The 17,159-nt window shown below is 49.2% G+C and overlaps 1 protein-coding gene across 1 annotated transcript in view; it reads left to right on the plus strand.

Annotated features, from left to right (window-relative positions):
• Positions 1-7,345: 7,345 nt before the first annotated feature.
• Positions 7,346-17,159, plus strand: part of VWA2 (von Willebrand factor A domain containing 2) — a 32,872-nt gene continuing 23,058 nt past the window's right edge. Inside the window, exons 1-3 of the mRNA XM_054728806.1 lie at positions 7,346-7,398; positions 14,381-14,442; positions 15,122-15,196. Coding sequence (XP_054584781.1) covers positions 14,391-14,442; positions 15,122-15,196 — 127 coding nt within the window. The 5' untranslated portion in view covers positions 7,346-7,398; positions 14,381-14,390. The remainder of the gene's footprint in view (positions 7,399-14,380; positions 14,443-15,121; positions 15,197-17,159) is intronic.

Raw genomic sequence — 17,159 nt, forward strand, 5'->3', positions numbered from 1 at the left:
AAATCACACAGCCTGGAAAGTAGGTCTTCTGACTCAAAGCTGACTTCTCTCTACTGCCCCCTGCTTCTTACCTGTCTGCTGTGCTACAATATCTTTTTAGGTTCCATCAATCTGAAGTGCATGAAACTACGGTTATATTATTAGAAGAAATTACATACATGGTTACTTAAGTATATTTCCTGTGAAAATGTAGTTGAATATTTAGTACTTTAAGTCATTCCTCCTAGACAGTGGTCGGCAAACTCATTAGTCAACAGAGCCAAATATCAACAGTATGATTGAAATTTCTTTTGAGAGCCAAATTTTTTAAACTTAAACTTCTTCTAACGCCACTTCTTCAAAATAGACTCAGCCAGGCCGTGGTATTTTGTGGAAGAGCCACACTCAAGGGGCCAAAGAGCCGCATGTGGCTCGAGAGCCGCAGTTTGCTGACCACTGCTCCTAGAGATAATGTGTTTTAATTTTGTTTCATCATCTCTGGAGAAATTTGTTTTAATTTGTTAGTAATTGTAGAAGTGATGTGGTGCTGAGAACATAAAACTAACCTTTTGCTCAAAAGTGATAAATACGTACTTCAGCATACAAGTTAATATATTTTTATAGTTGAAGGAGAGTGTAAACAGCTATATTTTATGTTTGTGAAGCGGGAGTACAAACAGCTATAATTAACACATTACACTGTTATGGTACTGGTTAATTTTTTTAACTGGAAGTTCTGATTTAATATATAATTTCAGTTAAAAGTGAATATTTGTTTTGCTTATACTTAAGATAGAAATTAAGAACCACGGTGACCAAGTTTTTATATACGGCATAATGATAGTTGATTTTTCTCTTTCAGAAACAGTCTGTTGGAAATAAACACTTATGAGAGAGGAAACAGTGAAGGCTAGACTAGGAGAGAAAGGACAGCATCTTGTGTGTTTGTTTATCGGAACCTTTTCTCTTTGATGTTTTCTTTAATGAGCTTTGATGCCTCCACTTTTGTTTGCTTACTGCTCTTCTATTAGGTAGAGTAGTTTTATTTTCCCAAGTTCTTCCTTCCAGATATATAAGCCTGGCATAGAAGATCTGTACCAAATTCACAGAAATATCAGGAAGGGATACATGGGGGCTTCCTACTGTACATATAACTTTTTATTACATAAAGGTCCTGAAGAAAAGATGGCTCCCTATTAATACTGGATAAGTCTAGTTGGTGGATACATGAGCTTTATTACTTTTTGGGCTTATATGTATGTTTGAAGTATTTTATAATAAAATATCCCTGTCACCATCTGTCTCTTGCACATAATAAATGTTCTTTGGTTTGTTGTGCTCCATTCTCTGCTCCTCTTTTCTTGTGCTTGCTGAGGTCATCCGCTGCTCTCCATCGCGGCGTGGCTCACTCGTCCTGTGGCCTTTGGGCACAGTCTGTCCTCGGGCTCTGGACCACTCCAGCTGCGGAAGGAAGGTTCTCTTTCTGCTCTCGCCAGCCATTATGTAGCCACTTAGATTGTTATTACAGATAGAATTTGCTGTTCTATTTGCCATTTTCTGAAGCACAAATGCAGGTGACAATTTAAGCTAAATTAGAAGCACATGGTATTAAATTCTCCTAAATTCACATGTGCAGAATTATGGCCAACTGACTTTTCTGCCAGCCCTAAGTTTCTGTCAGAATTTTTGTGATTTTAAGTAGCAGCCTATGACAACCTCAGGAGATGTTTTCACCAACTCAAAGAGAAACTTACCAGACTTTTTTGTTGTTGTTTTTACTGATAATGTGTGTCAGCTAATCTGTTAGATTCAGTGGAATTTCCCTCATGTAAAGAGTTGTTCAAACATTGATGTGCTCCCATTATATAAAAATTTATGCTGCTTTGCCCAATAAAATCTTTTCATTTTGCCAGATTCCTCGTGTTCTTATTGCCAGCATTTTGCTAACTTTCTTTTCTTATTTGCACATAGTAGGCGCACTAGGCGCTTAGTTTGTTCAGTGTGCTCAGTTCCAGCCACAGTGAAAGTGCAAATGAAAATCATAGAATCACAGAATTTGCCTTTTTATTCTGGAAAGTCAGGGAAGCAAGTCAAAGACCACATGAAAACCTACCTCAGAATTCATCAGGTTCCAAGGTGTCATATGCTCCTGAAACTGCAATCCAAACAGTTTTAACTGAATGGAGCTCACTCTCATTCGGTGGTTCAGCTGTGTGCCTTGTTCCCCAGAAGGAACGGATGTAATCTGTAGCACTGGGCTCACAAAGAAACGTGTGCTAGTTTAATCCACACATTAACATACCAGACCACCAGGTCTTATTTCTGAGTCAGCTTAAGACTTTCCTATTTTAGTTAACATTAATTCAACAAGTATTTCCTGAGCCCTAGCTATGTGTCTGACAAGGTGGTCGGTGCTGTATTTATTGTTCATTAGGACCAGGTATGGCCCCTCACACCTGCCCGTCCCTCGTAATACCTACCTAGTTCAGTCAGAGAGAAGTAGACGAGAGCTGAGACCATGTAACTATTGAGACAACTCGGATTCGTTTTGCCAGGGGAGAGATTTCTACCAAGGATTAAACAGGGAACAGAATGGCTTTTCCCTGTTTAATCCTTGAGGAAAGCCTTCGCTGTGCCTTTTCTTTTGGTAGAATTCTTTTGCTGGGGCAGCAAGGAATGTAAAAGGCTCAACATTGTGAATGAGGGTGACTTACATTTGAAATCGAGCTCTCTTGCTACCTAATGCGAACTCCAGAAAACCAGTCACGTGAGGATCCTTACCAGCAGGGCCCTACGCTGCCAAAGTCCAGGAGAGGCCGAGTCCTGCTGAGGTTGGCAATGAACCATGAACCCTTCGTGCGACTAGTGCGCTCATCACCAACACAACTGCCTGGCCTTGGCAAATGGAGCTCTTCCGGGAGTAGCCAGAGCGTGACAGCTGGGCTGCTCTGTGCAGGTGCTTCTGCAGGCAGACTGGCCCCCAGCAGTGCTTGCTTGAGAAACAAAGGCTGCTTAAGGGTGGTTTTTGTTTTGTTTTTCCAGATAAAAGGAGTTGGAGGGTAGCCTGGGGTTCCAAACATGAGTTAAGAAGGAGCAGCAGGAGGACTTTGCTTCCGCTCCAGGCTGCCCATCTGCCCAGGTGGGGCTGTGGGAGGCTCACACAACAAACTCGCACTTTTTCCATTGCCCTGAACATGGTGCAAGTTCCGGTCTAACTTCCCTAGGAAGGTTCTTGAATCTAGCCATTAGCTTTCCGATAACCTACTAACCTAGGTTTCATCTAAGGCTTTAGCTGCCCAGCCTCATGCATTTTCCTGTGCTTTCCTTTTTCCTCGAGACCCTGAGCTGATAACCTTTTGAGGAGGAGGTGCCCACCTCTTGTGATGTGAGACTCCAGGAAGTGAGAGGGACTGGGAGTTGTATCACTGTAAGAAGCCTGCTCTGCCTCCAAGGGTGCAGCAGGATTCCTCTCAAAATACATTCAGCGAGGGCTTTTGCTCAGGCACACATCTGTGCATGGAAACTAGGTAACAAAACTTGGAAGCATGAGCAGTTTGAAGGAGAGTGCTTATGCAGTGTGGGGTGTTGACTGGATGACTGACTAACGTCACCCAAGCCTTTGCCTCCCTCGCAGACATTCCATGTGTACTTGATTCGGCCAGAAAGCATCACATTTCCCAAAAGCATATCCAGTAAGGTCTTGTGCACAGTTCTCACTGTAAAGGATTGGTATGTAGGCTTGAAGCCTTGGAACAATTGGTACCTACCCCAAACCTAAGGGGCTTCAACTCTGAGATGGCATGTTTCTGTGCCTTGGGCCTGTACCCCGCTCTGCCCCCAGGCGTTCCCCTTCAAGTCCCCTCTCCCCCCTTCCTAATTCTGGCTCTGGCTTAATTTGCTACCTTGTGGGGCACTTTGGAATAAGGCCCTTTGTGTTCTCCGGGATGGTTTCTTTGCCATTTAAGGCTCATTATTTCCTGTTCTTCCATTTCTCAAGAGGATTCTGGAAATTCACCATTTTTTGCCTCTGTGTTGTACCCCGCTTTGGGCCTTTTCATATATGCCCCTCCTTGCCTTCATCATGTGGAGGACTGGATGCAAACAGTTTGAATTGGGCTTTCCTAGATGGGAACCCATCGGTCTTTAATTTTAAAGGCCTGAGCAGTCGAAAAGTAAGCATCTTTTCTCTGCCACAAAGCCAGCAGCAACCCAGACCTCCTTGTCTCCTAAGCAGTGGCCCTTCCACTGCACTGCTGTCTCCACTGACCTCTGCATGGAATTCAGGGTCATCTGCACGCCTTGTGGTTTACTATGGAGACATGCCATACAGGACCAATTCATGAATGAATTAACTCTGTGTGTGTGTGTGTGTGTGTGTGTGTGTGTGTGTTTTGTTAATCCTCACCCGAGGATATTTTTTTCCATTGATTTTTAGGGAGTGGGAGAGAGAAGGAAATACAGAGAGAAACACATCAGTTGGTTGCCTCCTGCATGAGTCCTGACCAGGGCCCTGGCTGGGGAGGAGCCTGCAACCAAGATATGTGCCCTTGACCAGAATGGAACTGGGAACCCTTTGGTCCGCAGGCCGACGCTCTATCCACTGAGCCAAACCGGCTAGGACTGAATTCACATTTTAAAAGGGCACTTACTGACTTACTGTATAGAGTTACCGGACACTGGGACCATGAAGCTGAAGAAGGCAAGAACTTGGAAGCAAGGGGCTTACAACACACGCCTTTTGGAATGATGGTCCTTCGTGGTGACTTTATTTTTTTAAATTTCCACAAGTCTTCACAAAAGAGGGGTTGTGAAAGAGGACAATAGTAGCCACCCATCTTCTCTCTGTATTAAGAGCCTCCAGCCTTGCTAGTCTCCTCCCACTCATCTGCCTTTCCCTCGTCCCCACAGGCACCTGGGACAGAGGGATTCTTCTTGGATGTGAAGGAGTTTGAAGCAACTGGTATCTCCACCACTATTTATAGTTTAACCTGTTACTTCTTAACCATGGAATAAAAATTTAGTTTGCCACCAATTAAAGATGTTAAGCTCTCAGAAACGTCTAGAATTGAAATTTGACTTTTCTAAGGTAAACCTGATTAGGCAAAACTGTGCAGATAAACGTTAATAACCAATCACAAGGCGGGGGAGAAGGCTGTCAGCTGTGGCATTTCTGCTTTTACCCGTCTCGAACCCGCTCTGTCCAGAGCAGCAGAGGCCACTCACCACATGGGGCTACTGAGCACTTAAAATGTGGCGAATCTAAACTGAGATGTGCAGTAAATGTAAATGACTGAATTTTAAAGACTATAAAATCTATAAGGTGTCCCACAAATGTATACACACACTTTGAATAATTATAAAGGCAATGTTTATTAAAATACATTTCCTTTCCAAGACCGAGCCATCAGCTGTTAAAGTGTGTATACTTTTTTGGGCGGACACCCTGTATCTTGTTTACATGTCGGGATACTAGGGCTCAACTGGGTTAATATTATTAAAATTAAATCCACCTGTTTCTTTTCACTTCTTTTCAAATGTGGCTACTAGAACGTTTAAAACCACCCAGGTGGCTTGCATTACATTCCTATGGGACCTGTCCATCTGAGGCAGTGGCCTCCCCTCCCCCAGCACTGAGCCCTGCAGGCAGACTCCTCTGCACGGGTGCACATGCGCACGCATTACGCTGCTCTGGCAATGTTGGGAGGGTTGTACACCGAGAACCACAGAAACGAAACGTTTTTAGAAAAAAAAAATTTTTAAGTAAAGGTGTAAAACAAGACAAAGTACTAGTCTATCCGATTGGCATTTACAAGAATAATGGGAAGGGCATGGGAAAAAGGAAACAGGTCCATCTCCTTGGAGGGTATTTAACGATACACATCAAAAACCTTAAATTGCACATACCCAATAGCCTACAAATTTACCTTCTTGCCTTTTGAGTAACTGAGTAAGCACAAATATCCAGTTGCATGATTAAAATTAAAAGTTAATGTCCAACAATAGCAGATAGGTTAAGTACATTAGGACATTAAATAGTCTCTACAAAACAGAAAGTTGTTCAAGATGTTATATAAGAAGAAAGACACTGGAAGAATATACACCACAGTATTAACAGTGATCATCGCTGATGTGGAATAGGTGTGGTTTTTCAGCTTGCTTGCTCGCATTTTCTTCCGTGCAATGAACACACATTACGCAACGAGGCTTTTTGTGTGAGTATGAAATCTACAGACCACACAATGGTAGCCACCGTCTATGGAGTGAGCGCTTACTATTGAGCCATTGTGCCAGGCACCGTGCGATTTTGCTTTGTGGCGTTTAGACTTTAAAAATCAGGCACTTTCTAGACTTAAACAGGGATATTGACTAAAAGGTCCACTTATTACCGCGCACTGCCAATGATTGGACAGCCAGGTAAACAAACGGCCATCGCCATGGCAAACAGAAACGATGCCAAAGTCAACATTCTCGTCCGAGTCGGAGCAATAAATCCTGCAGAGACCGCAGCGCGCGCACGGCACAGGTCTTGCTGATGCCCGGCTCAGAGGCTGGGGCCCCGCACAGAGGCTGGGACCCCGCACAGAGGCTGGGGCCCCGCACAGAGGCTGGGGCCCCGCTCAGAGGCTGGGGCCCCGCGCAGAGGCTGGGGCCCCGCACAGAGGCTGGGGCCCCGCGCAGAGGCTGGGGCCCCGCACAGAGGCTGGGGCCCCGCTCAGAGGCTGGGACCCCGCACAGAGGCTGGGACCCCGCTCAGAATCTGGGGCCCCGCACAGGAGGAAGCACCTTCCTTGATTGCCCACCTGGGCCGACATCTCCTTGTTAAACCCGCGGGAGGCGATGCGGGCGGGGCTCCCAGAAGCGCCCGGTGCGCCGCCCGCGCCGTGTTCTCCGCCTTCCCTCGCTCGGAGCTACAGGTGCTCCACGTGGCTCCCACCGGGCGCTCTCCGCGGGCCTGCAGCGCCCCCTGGCCCACGCCGCACCGGCCCGGACCAGCAGGCCGCCTCGGCGTCCGGTCCCGCCGTGCGCTCCTCGCCGCGCTGGTCCTGGGGAGTCGGAGCCCAGAGCTGTCTCCGCGCCGCTGGAGCCCTGGTGGCCGGGCCCCGCTCGCGTCCCCCGAAAGGGCGCCGGTGACTTATTCGCGCTCCCCGGAGACGGGCCGGCTCGGCCTCCAGTCGCCCCACCTGGAGCGCGGAGACCGTGCGTGGCGGGCTTTGTTCGGCTTTGTCTGCGCTCACCCGGCGCGGCCGCGGGGCCCGCGCGCCTCTCCGGGCCGGCGGCGTCCCGGGAAGAGCGCACCTGGCGCCCGCTGCCCCGGGCGAACCGGCCGGGGTCTTGGGACCGTGCGCGCAGCGGGCCCCACAGCGACCCCTCCCTTGGTCCTGGGCACCGGAGCGTCGAGCCCAAGGGCGAGAACCGCAGGTAAGGGTCCAGGGCTTGGGTGGCTGCGGGTGGAGGAGGGAACCACGTACTAAACCCCAGCTGCTTGGCACAGTCACAGAAGGAGCTTGTCTTCTGAATCAAGGCTTTGGGGACATGCCTAAGCGCCTCCCGTTCCACCGCCACCCATTACAGGGCATCTGCACGTGTTCTGGTTACTCAGGTGCAGTTTTTCCAGACAGCTGAGTGCCCTCTCCGCGTCCCCCCTTCCCCCGCCCCCGCCCCCAGAAAAGGCTCTGCAAGCCGAGCCAGAGAGGGGCCCGCTGCCCCCAGAGACTCGCCCTTGGGCGATGGGAAGTCCAGGGGGGCTGTCCTCCATGGTGATTTCGCACCACCATCATCACCTGACCCAGGCTTGCTCACCTGCTGGGACCGTAGGGGGAGTATCAGAGTTGCATCTTTGAAACTTGCCGGAGAGCGTCGGTTTAAAAAGATGGTGGGCACCCAGAAGGGAGGAGGGCACCTTTCATTGTGAAGCCAGTAGCTGTCCCGCTGAGGGGCCTTGCAGCGCCGATACCAGGCGGTGTGTTTGCTGTCTTGGAACTGAACTGGAACTTTACAGTTTTCAGATTATGAGGTCTTTTAATTAAAAAACAACGAAAACCCTAGCACCTGTAAGTGTTTTATAAATTGAGGTCTAAAAATCTAAGCTCAGTGTGACATTGCATTAAGAAATGTGCATGTATCGAGAAAAGAGAAGGAGCAAGCCAGAGACGTGAGAGCGGTAGCACTGCAGTTGGCAATGGCCAGGGGAGCCTGCAGCCACTCTTACTGGCTGAGGGGGCACAAAGCCCACGGAGCCCTCTTCCAGGTGGGCTGTGGCCAGTTCTCTTCCTTTGTAGACATCCAGCCAGATCCAAACCCTTGACTGTGTAAGAATTTCCCGGACTAGGTCCCCAGGCAAATCCCAGGGAGAGGGGAGGGACTTCCTCCTGTCTGACTGAAGACCATCAATAACTTTTTTTCTTCAAATCTGGTTTTTGGTTTGCCATCCAGAGCTTGAAGTAGCTCCCCCGACTCTCCCCCCATAGACTCGGAAACTCGGGTCCCCTGGAATGAATTATAGTCAGATGCCCATGTGTTTACAGATGACGAAACAGAACCAGAGAGGATGAAGACTGCCCAAGGGCAAATGGGAAATCCTTGGAGGACCCAGACTCCTGGGTTTGTAATGAGCTTCATAAGTGGCGCAGTCATTAAGTGGCAAGTGATGCCATTGGGGATAAGCCTTTTTGTTAAGATTGTCCCCACCAGATTATATAAATGAAATTTCTTATAATTATACCAATGGAGGGGTCAGCAATACTGTGAGGTGTTTTAGAACAGTGGTCCTCAAACTTTTTTGTTGTTGTTAATCCTCCCAAGGATATTTTTCCATTGAATTTTAGAGAGAGTGGAAGGGAGAGGGAGAGAAGAGAGAGAAACATCGATGTGAGAGAGACACATCAATTGGTTGCCTCCCTCATGCACCCCGACCAGGGCCAGGGATTGAGCCTGCAACCGAGGTACATGCCTTTGACCGGAATTGAACCCGGGACCCTTTGGTCCACAGGCCAGCGCTTTATCCACTGAACAAAACTGGCTAGGGCAGTCGTCCAACTTTTGTACTTGACATATCAGTGAAAAAGTTGTTTTAATTGGGAGGACTATAACAGGTAGCTAATTTTTTTTTTCAATTAGTTTACATTCAGTATTATTCTGTGTTAGTTTCAAGTGGCTAACATTTTATTTTATCTCACAAGGGTATAAAAAAATTCCTTCCGTCATCTACAAGGCTGTGGGGGTCTCTTGGGGACCCTCACAAGGAAGAGTATCCAGGCAACACCCCCATTTCAGCATCATCCCCAGCCAGCCCCGTGGGACAGCTGAATACACTTGAAGTTCTCCCTTTAGTTTACCCTGTTATCTTCTGAACAGCTCTAGGTTGCTTGCTTTCCACCTGCAAAGTTACCTGCAGGGCTTCCCTGGTCTGATTCCTGTCTTGGAGCCCTCACTTCCTTTCCTGATCCCGAGCCCCTGATCTCCTTGAGGAAAATGCCCTGGCCCAGGGCACTTTTGCAATGTGGTCTCGTGTGATCCTGCCAGCAGCCTTCCCAGGCAAACAGGAAACTCGGAGACAGAAGTGAAGTAAGTGACCTGGGAGGCTCGCGCTCAGGGCTCCTGATGTCCTATTAGGGCTCCTTGGTTGTCAGCTCTGCACTTGCACGCTTCTTGTCAGGAGACCGCAGTCAGGAGACCTGGACTTGACGTCAAGCTTGCGGTTCACTAGCTCTGGGACCTCGGGCCACAACTTCTCCCAAGACCCGCATTTTCATGTCCAATGGAAATGGTCATGCCTACCCCAGGGGGGCATGCGTGGTGTTTCATGAAGTTAATGTATGTAATGATCATCTTTTGCCCTCGTACATTTAGAAAGTGTTTTACCAAACAGATGTTCACACACTATTTCATAGGATCTTCACACCACAGTGTGCCTTTGTGAAACAGATCCTCTCCATTTGACAGCTGCATGAACCGAGTCAGGAGACGTGGTTTGCAGAGTCTCCCAGCTGGTTACAAGCAGAGCTAGGCTGGAATTCGATCTCTGGGCTTCCCATCCTGTGTGTGTGCCTCCCAGAGTCCCAAGGCAGTGAATTTGGGATTTTCAAAGATCATCAAAAACAATCATTAAAATCTCTTGGCTAAAAGTATCTCTTATCAGGTGGGGTGAGTGTGGGCGGCTCTGCGATTTATGCCCACCTGCCCAGCTCTCTCCCCAACCATCCAGGGGATCCAAACAGCACATTGTCCCTGATTGCTGACTTATGGGTGTCAGACTGTTGGGTTCTGAAAAGTTGCGATTCTTTTAGGGGGAGCATTACTTTCCCCGAGCAGCTTTTAAAATGCTTTCCCTGCCTCATCAAACTAAAACTGTGCTGTCCACTTCCCTAGACATGGAGCCAGGTGTTTGGCCAAATAAATGGGCAAGAAAGATCATTGTTACAGCCAAAGACACCAATGGCTTCCTGGCCGGAGACTCCTACCTCTGATTGTAGTCTTCCTGTTCAGGCTTTGACTGTTCTTACAAAGGGCTCAGGTTTCCATCCCGGCCCATTCAGAGGAGGCTGCTAAGGGCTAATCTAATATTCGGGTTTGGAATTGCGTTTTGTAAGGAGGTGGAAGTGGTTTCCCGTTTCACCCTGCAGTCATTTATTTCAGATCTTAGAGGAGAAGGCGGCATTGTCCTGCAAAACTGCCTGTAGCTACCCCCAGTCCTCCCTGGTTTTTCAAAAGGATCCTTGTTTGGCCTTGGTTTCTTTCCTGTGTCGTGGAAAATGTAACCTCAGAGTGCAGGGTTTTGTGTGCCCTGCAGCAAACCCACTCACTCGCTGTCCCCAAATGCCGCGGGTGCTGTGTGGAATCAGGATTTGCAGACAACAGTCAGACAAAAAGATTGGGGGTTGGGGGGCATCTAAGTCCATGGGTGAGTCCCAGACGCCAGGAATGATGCGCGGGATTGGCATGAGTCATGGAACAGAAAGGAACAAAGGCTTTGACGGAGGCTAATGTAATGGAGAAAGCTTGACAGGGTTCACCTGGGAGCCAGTGGTCTGTTTCTGCCCTGGGTGGCAGGCTACCCCTGAGTACTTTGTAAAAGAATGCGGAGAGCTCTGGGTATCTCTCATGTGCTCCACTGTGAGAGTTGCTGGAAGGGTATGAGCTGGGTGGGAAACTGCCAATGGGCAGGACGCAGGCCCGGCCCTCGCCTGGCTCCCAGGTGGCAGGTGGGGACTTGTCCTGCATCTGTGTGGAGTGAGAGGAGAGAAAAGGTGTCCTTGGGGAAAAGGGAGTGCCCCGCTGGCATGCGCCGGGCTGGAAGCCAGCAGGAAGCGTGTGGGCCCTCAGCCGCCCAGATCCCCTCCGGCCACCGTTCTCCCTGGATGGTGTCTGGGGAGCTCCTGGCTCCCCCACTCTCGCAATTCCGAATCTCCTCTTTTCACCCAGATTAGGTGAAGAGGAACCTCAGGGGAAGATCAGGCTGGTTGGAATATTTGATCTTGTTTTTTTCAGAAGTGTTTTGAAATTCAATAAGCTGAATATACAGTTGAGTAAGGTCTGACCATCATAGGTTCAGGATGGAGGGGAGATCAAAGGGGATTTAAAATATATATATATGGTTTTGCCCTAGCTCAGTGGTCGGCAAACTGCGGCTCGCGAGCCACATGCGGCTTTTGGCCCCTTGAGTTTTTAGCAAAGGCCAGCTTAGGAGTACCCTAATTAAGTTAATAACAATGTACCTACCTATATAGTTTAAGTTTAAAAAATTTGGCTCTCAAAAGAAATTTCAATCGTACTGTTGATATTTGGTTCTGTTGACTAATGAGTTTGCCGACCACTGCCCTAGCTGGTTTGGCTCAGTGGATAGAACATCGGCCTGTGGACTGAAGGGTCCCCGGGTTTGATTCCATTCAAGGGCATATGCCTGGGTTTCGGACTCAATGATTCTCTCTCATCGTTGATGTTTCTATTTCTCTCTCCCTCTCCCTTCCTCTCTGAAATCAATAAAAATATATTAAAAAAAATAAATATACATGTTTTTATTGATTTCAGAGAGGAAAGGAGAAAGAAAGAAAATTATTGATGGGCTACCTCCTGCATGCCCCACACTGGGGATTGAGCCCCCAACCCGGGCATATGCCCTGACCTGGAATTGAACCATGACCTCCCAGACCAAATGGGATTTTTAGCAGCGTCTGGTACAACCTCCTGGTGTTGGAAGTGAGGAACCAGGGTCCCTCGCGGGGTCACACCACATCCGATGAGAAGCAGGTGCTTCTGGATTCAGGGTGCAGGTTCTCTGCCCCCACGGGCCAGGTGCGGTGCCTGCCTGTCAGGTTGTCACTTAGAGGGGTGCCATCTCAGTGTGGAAGGCGTTCTGAGCAGTGGCTCAGGGTCCCTGCGCTGACCTGGGCTGCAAGGTCAGGGGAAAGTGCATTGGTTTAGAAGCGGGAGATGCCATCTGTGGGACTGTCCAGGCCCCTCCCTCTCCTGAGCCTCAGTGACCTCTTCTGTTCCTCTCTGAGGGGTGTATGTCTCACTCACCCCCAGTCTCCTCTTTCACACTGTACTGTGACCCTCTCACTCCCCCGTTCCTGCTCCCTGCGGGTGAGAATGCAAGCCGGGGTAAGCACTGACCCCACAGCACGCGCCGTCAGTCTGTTCGCCTTTCCTGTAACCTCAAGTAAGGTCTGGCCATCGCAGCTTTCTGGACGTGCGTTGGGTCGTCTTCAACCCTTCTGCAGAAGGCTCTGCGTCTCCGGGGTGGCCGACTTCCCAGGCAGCCATGGCTCCGCCTGTCAGCACATCCTCGGAATTCCCAGTTGTTTTGCCCTCGCAGCTGGGAGGTGGGGGAGTGCGAGTTTGTCGGAGAATGCATTTCGGTGCAGGTTAGGTTGGAGGTGGGCTGGTCAGCTGCTGGGGACGATCGGGCATGTGTTTGGAGAAGGAGCGAGGAAGGAAAAGGGAGAGAGATAGAAACATCATGAGAGAATCATTGATGTGGGGGTGGGGAGGTCAGGAGGCCCGAGGTCCATCAACGTACCTCTGCTTGTCACCCATGGTCTCACTTGCAGGAGAGGGGCGCTTGTTTAAGACGTTGAAGGGCCTTTCCGAGTGGGCTGCATCAGGTGAAGGAGTTCCCCCTGCACCCTTGGGTGCCACACGCAGTGACTGACCTCTCTCGGCCCTCGTTTCTAGAACCTGGGGTTCCCTTAGACCCCTGAGTGCTCCCTTTCCATATCTCTGCCTGGGGTTTTCTTTGGTGGAGATTTCTCTTACGTCAACGTCAATGCTGTGAGTTCAATGGAAGGAAACTGAGTGAGACCTACATGTGACAATGCCTCGCTTGCCCAAGTCTTTCCTTACGGGGTGAGGTTAATGGAGGGTGAGATCTTGAATGGACTGGATCCCACAGGGCAAAAATTCGGATTTCTCGATCCTGTTGTCAATCAAGATAGTTTTCGATATTTCTCTGGAGTCTAAGTGTCTTTCTGTACGACCCCTTTCGGCTCTTATACGGTATGCGCACTTGCTAGAACCTCAGATGGTCTGAATTATGCGTCAGATCTTCGTACCTGACAAGGTAGTGATGCATTTCCTCGGCCTGGCAGCTGAAGTCAGAAGTGCACCTCACGCCCTCGCCGGTTTGGCTCAGTGGATAGAGCGTCAGTCTGTGGACAGAAGGGTCCAGGGGTTCAATTCTGGTCAAGGGCACATGCCCGGGTTGCGGACTCAGTCCCCAGTAGGGGGCGTGCAGGAGGCAGCCGACCCATGATTCTCTCTCATGATGTTTCTATCTCTCTCTCCCTCTTCCTTCCTCTCTGAAATCAATAAAAACATATTTAAAAAAAAAAAAGTGCATCTCAAGTGCGTGATTCCTTATGGAATCAAAGTTACAATCAGTTTCTTATTGAAAGCTCTCACCTTTCATGATAGTGCTTCCCTCAAAAATCGATAAATAATCAAGCTCTGTGGAACTGAAGGAAGCATTATCAGGCTGTAACAAAACGTTAACAATGTGTTTCTCCCTCCGCCGCATTGCTGTTTGTAAATCATATGGACAGGGCAGGCTTGTTCAAATCTCAGCCGGGACCCCGTCTCTTTATTCTGGACATAGGGCTCGCTCGTTGCCCAAGTCCGCGAACGAGCTGGCGGCAGGGAGCGGGGGGGGGCGGGGGGGGAGGGTTGCAGGGGGGGTGTCTTGGGAATATGTTAGACTCTGTCCTTTAAAATCAGAGTCATCGGAGTAAAGTGTCCCATGGCTTTGGGGAATTGGGTCTCCTCCAGGCGACGGGAATTACTGTGTGAGGGGCCTCTAGGGTCCTACTGGTGCCCTGGGGGAGGCCGGCACTTGTCATCTTGTTTGGGTGTGTGATGGGAGCTCACAGAGATCATGGCTGTTGCTTTTCTTGCCCTGGCCCTGTAGTCACATCAACATGCCCTCCGGCCTGCTGCTGGAAGCCGTCTGCATTTGCCTGTTGGCGGGAGGTAAGTTTTGGTTGCGGGGAAGAGGGTGAAGGCATTGAGGGCTTTGATTTGTGTCACATCCTGTCGATGTTAACGTGGAAAGCTCTGTGTGTCTCCACTTCACGGCCACCTGCCTGGCCTAAGCCCCATCCCCTCAGGCCTGGATCACTGCAGAGGCCTCCTGACGGGCTCCGGGTCTCTTCCAGCCCATTCTCCGCACAGCGACCATTTAAAAATGCAAATCTTGGCACATCTGGATCCCTCTCCACTTCTGCCCCCGGCCTGAAACCTTTCAGTGATGTCCCACTGCTCTTAGCGGCCTGGTCAGACCCCCTCCCCACCCTTTGTGCTGCAATCCCTACCCCTTCCTGCCCAGCACCCTGCTCCCTCCTGCCGTAGGCCTTACCCCCACACTGCTACCCTGGTAAACTCCTGCTCATCCTGCAGCACCCAGCACAGTTCCTCCTGGACCCCAGATCGGGTCAGATCCTCTGTTAAAACCCCCTGTAGCCGTGGTTCCTCTGAGATGTAGCCCTTAACACAGAGGTGAGTTGGTTTCTGTGTGAATCTTCTGAAGTCAGTGTCCATCTTCTCCACCAGATATAAGCTCCATGAGAAGGAGACCCCCCTGCATAGTCTTCATTCACGACTGTGGAATGGCTCTGCCTTGAGTGACTGCTTCTGGTGTCTTCTCTCTTAGCGCCCCCTTCCCTCCCGCTTCAGGAAGTCCAAGTGAGCAGGGAGATCCTGGGGAAGATTTCAGCCGCCAGCAAAAGTAAGCCCATTTTGTGTTTTTTAAATTTAAAAAAAATATATATTTTATTGCTTTTTTACAGAGAGGAAGGGAGAGGGATAGAGAGTTAGAAACATCGATGAGAGAGAAACATCGGTCAGCTGCCTCCTGCACACCCCCTACAGGGGATGTGCCCACAACCAAGGTACATGCCCTTAACCGGAATCAAACCTGGGACCTTTCAGTCCGCAGGCCGACGCTCTATCCACTGAGCCAAACCGTTTAGGGCAAAGTAAGCCCACGTGTTATTCAGCCCTCTAAGCGCCCACTGCAGCCTCTTGGTGACGGACTCAGGGGGAACCACGTCACTGCAGACAGTGTCCTCCCCACTCCCGTCTTCCTTTCATGCTGTGGCCAATCATTTTCCCCAAACGGGGGCCCGACCAAGTCCCTCTCCTGGGTAAAAACCCTTGGCAAATTCCTGTTGCCAAATTTCTTTAAAAATTTTTTTTAAATTTATTTTTTAATTACAGTTTACTTTCAGTATTAGTTTGTATTGCTTTCAGGTGCACAGCATAATAGTTAGACAATCATATACTTTACAAAGTGTTCCCCCTGATATTTCCAGTGCCCACCTGGCCCCTACATAGTTAGCATAACATTGTTGACTATATTCCCTATGCTGTACTTTACAGCCCCATGACTATTTTGTAACTACCAATTTATTAACTTTTTAAAATAAATATATTTTATTGATTTCAGAGAGGAAGGGAGAGGGAGAAAAAGATAGAACAATGCTGAGAGAGAATCATTGATGGGCTGCCTTCTGCACGCCCCCTACTCGGGATCAAGCCCGCAACCTGGGCTTGTGCCCTTGGCCGGAATCGAACCTGGGACCCTTCAGTCTGCAGGCTGATGCTCTATCCACTGAGCCAAACTGACTAGAGCTGATCTGGACTTCTTAATCCCTTCACTTTTTCACCCAGTCCCCCCACCTCCCCTTCCCTCTGGACCAGTCCGTTCTCTGTGTCCATATGTCTGTTTCTGTTCTGTTTGTCATTTATTCTGTTCTCTAGATTTCATATAAGTGAAATCATGCAGTATTTTTCTTTCTCCGACTGACTTATTTCATCTGTTGCCAAATTTCTTGGCCTACACTTCAAGATCTTCTGTTGGTGACCACTGTCGACCCAACCATCCTCATCCACCACCATATTCCTTCCTCTTCCGCCATCACTTCCATGTGCTCAAGCCACAGCAGCCCATACCCAGGGCCCTGCACATCCCTCCTCCCTGTCGGGTGAAATCCCTGCATTTGCTGCCTTCCGGTGGCGCCCTATCACCGGGGCCTCCCTATCACGGTGCCTCTCTGACTACCGCGGTCTTGGATCTTCACGGTGAGGTGGGCCTTGAACTCTAGAGCCACACAACCTGGACGTGATTTCTGGCTCCACCACTTCCCCGGGCTTTGTCCTAGGGCCGTGGTCGGCAAACTGTGGCTCGTGAGCCACATGCGGCTCTTTGGCCCCTTGAGTGTGGCTCTTCCACAAAAGACCATGGCCTGGGCGAGTCTATTTTGAAGAAGTGGCATTAGAAGAAGTTTAAGTTTAAAAAATTTGGCTCTCAAAAGAAATTTCAATCATTGTACTGTTGATATTTGGCTCTGTTGACTAATGAGTTTGCCGACCACTGTCCTAGGGGATGTTAAGTGCTCTGCTTTCCTCATCTCTCCAGTGGGAATAAGCATCGTAAAAACTTAGGGGTGGAGGCGAGAGGCTAGAGAGCTGATAGCTAAAGGGTATTGGGTTTCTTTATGAGGGGACGGAAAATGTTCCAGAATTGACTGAGGTGACGATGGAATGCATCTGTGAATATACTGAAAACGTTGAATTATATGCTTTAAGTAGGTGAATTATATGATGTGTGAAGGATAGCTCAACAAAACTGTTTAAAAATTTAAAAAATAGTCGCCCAGCCAGCATGGCTCAGTGGTTGAGCATCAACT

The sequence above is a fragment of the Eptesicus fuscus genome, chromosome 17 (assembly GCF_027574615.1).
Source record: "Eptesicus fuscus isolate TK198812 chromosome 17, DD_ASM_mEF_20220401, whole genome shotgun sequence".
Classification (NCBI taxonomy): domain Eukaryota; kingdom Metazoa; phylum Chordata; class Mammalia; order Chiroptera; family Vespertilionidae; genus Eptesicus; species Eptesicus fuscus.